At 41.1% G+C, this 1,131-nt stretch overlaps 1 protein-coding gene across 1 annotated transcript in view; it reads right to left on the reverse strand.

The window, feature by feature from the left end:
• Positions 1 to 1,131, reverse strand: part of LOC149103273 (uncharacterized) — a 31,647-nt gene extending 30,516 nt beyond the window's left edge. Inside the window, exons 1-2 of the mRNA XM_089274172.1 lie at positions 1,061 to 1,131; positions 1 to 712 (exon numbers count right to left, since the gene is read on the reverse strand). The exon at positions 1 to 712 is cut by the window's left edge and continues 720 nt beyond it. Coding sequence (XP_089130298.1) covers positions 1 to 712; positions 1,061 to 1,131 — 783 coding nt within the window. The remainder of the gene's footprint in view (positions 713 to 1,060) is intronic.

A 1,131-nucleotide genomic window follows, 5' to 3' on the forward strand; every position in this document is an offset into this window, starting at 1 on the left:
AGTGTCATTGAATTCAGCATAATCAATCGAACGCAGCTTCCGGTGGCGAATAGTTTTTGTTGGAAATTGTGGTTTGTGCAATAATAAATGCATAAAAATAGCGTAATGGTCAGAAATCAAAGGGTCATGAACCATAACATTGTCTATAAGTTTACACTGATTTCTAGTAATGATCAAATCCAAGATATGACCACTTGTGTGAGTCGACGTAGTCACCCATTGTTTCAGATCGAAAGACGCTATTAGGTCACAAAAATGCAATGCGTTGACATCACGCGAAGAATCCACATGTAGATTAAAATCACCGACAATTAAAAGCTCGCCTGATGCTGTGGCCAATTCCTCAAGCAGGAGAGAAAATTCACGATAAAATGTTGACAAAGGCACAGACGACGGTGGGCGGTAAATAATTATCATCCTGATCATCTTTGAGCTCTTGAAACGAACATCCAAGAATTCGAACGACTGGAAGGAAGTGTTCCACTCACTATTTTTGCATTTAATATCCATACTTTCTTTGAAAAGCAAGCCGACACCACCACCTCTCGATTCCCGTGGAATGTGGATAAAATCATAACCAGTGGGACATAAATCACCAATCTCAACACAATCAATATTTCCAGGTCTGAGCCACGTCTCCGTCAAAGCAAGAAGATCAATATCCTTGTCAACAGCAAAGTCTTTCAGTACGCTAGATTTATTCCTTATTGACCTGGAATTGAGCAAACAAAAATTGATCGCGTGAGAGGTATCCTGGGTGTTAGCAACTTGTGAGATCGGCACCTTCACGAGATTGTCGCGATTAAGCAAAGATGCAAATTTCGAAAAACGATCATTTCGATTTGAAACAACCGTCCTTATGCTCCTCTGCCTCGTTCGTGACTTCGCCCATACACCTGCTCTACATCCTCTTGTCCGAAGCAAACTGAAATCCTTTAAGACCGAAACCAGATGAAAAGGCAAACGAGCCGGCGAAAAACGCCGCACTGATAACAACTCACTTCTTGAATATGTAATAAGTTGTGGCGACCGAAACGAATGATGATATAATCCAACCGACCTTGAGGTAGTTTCTTGGTTAGATTCAGGTCCTGGATTTGAAGATATATCAACATGCACTGTCAAATCCAT

Source organism: Orbicella faveolata, unplaced genomic scaffold, assembly GCF_042242905.1.
Source record: "Orbicella faveolata isolate gen_17 unplaced genomic scaffold, um_ofav_v1 contig_35, whole genome shotgun sequence".
Lineage (NCBI taxonomy): Eukaryota > Metazoa > Cnidaria > Anthozoa > Scleractinia > Merulinidae > Orbicella > Orbicella faveolata.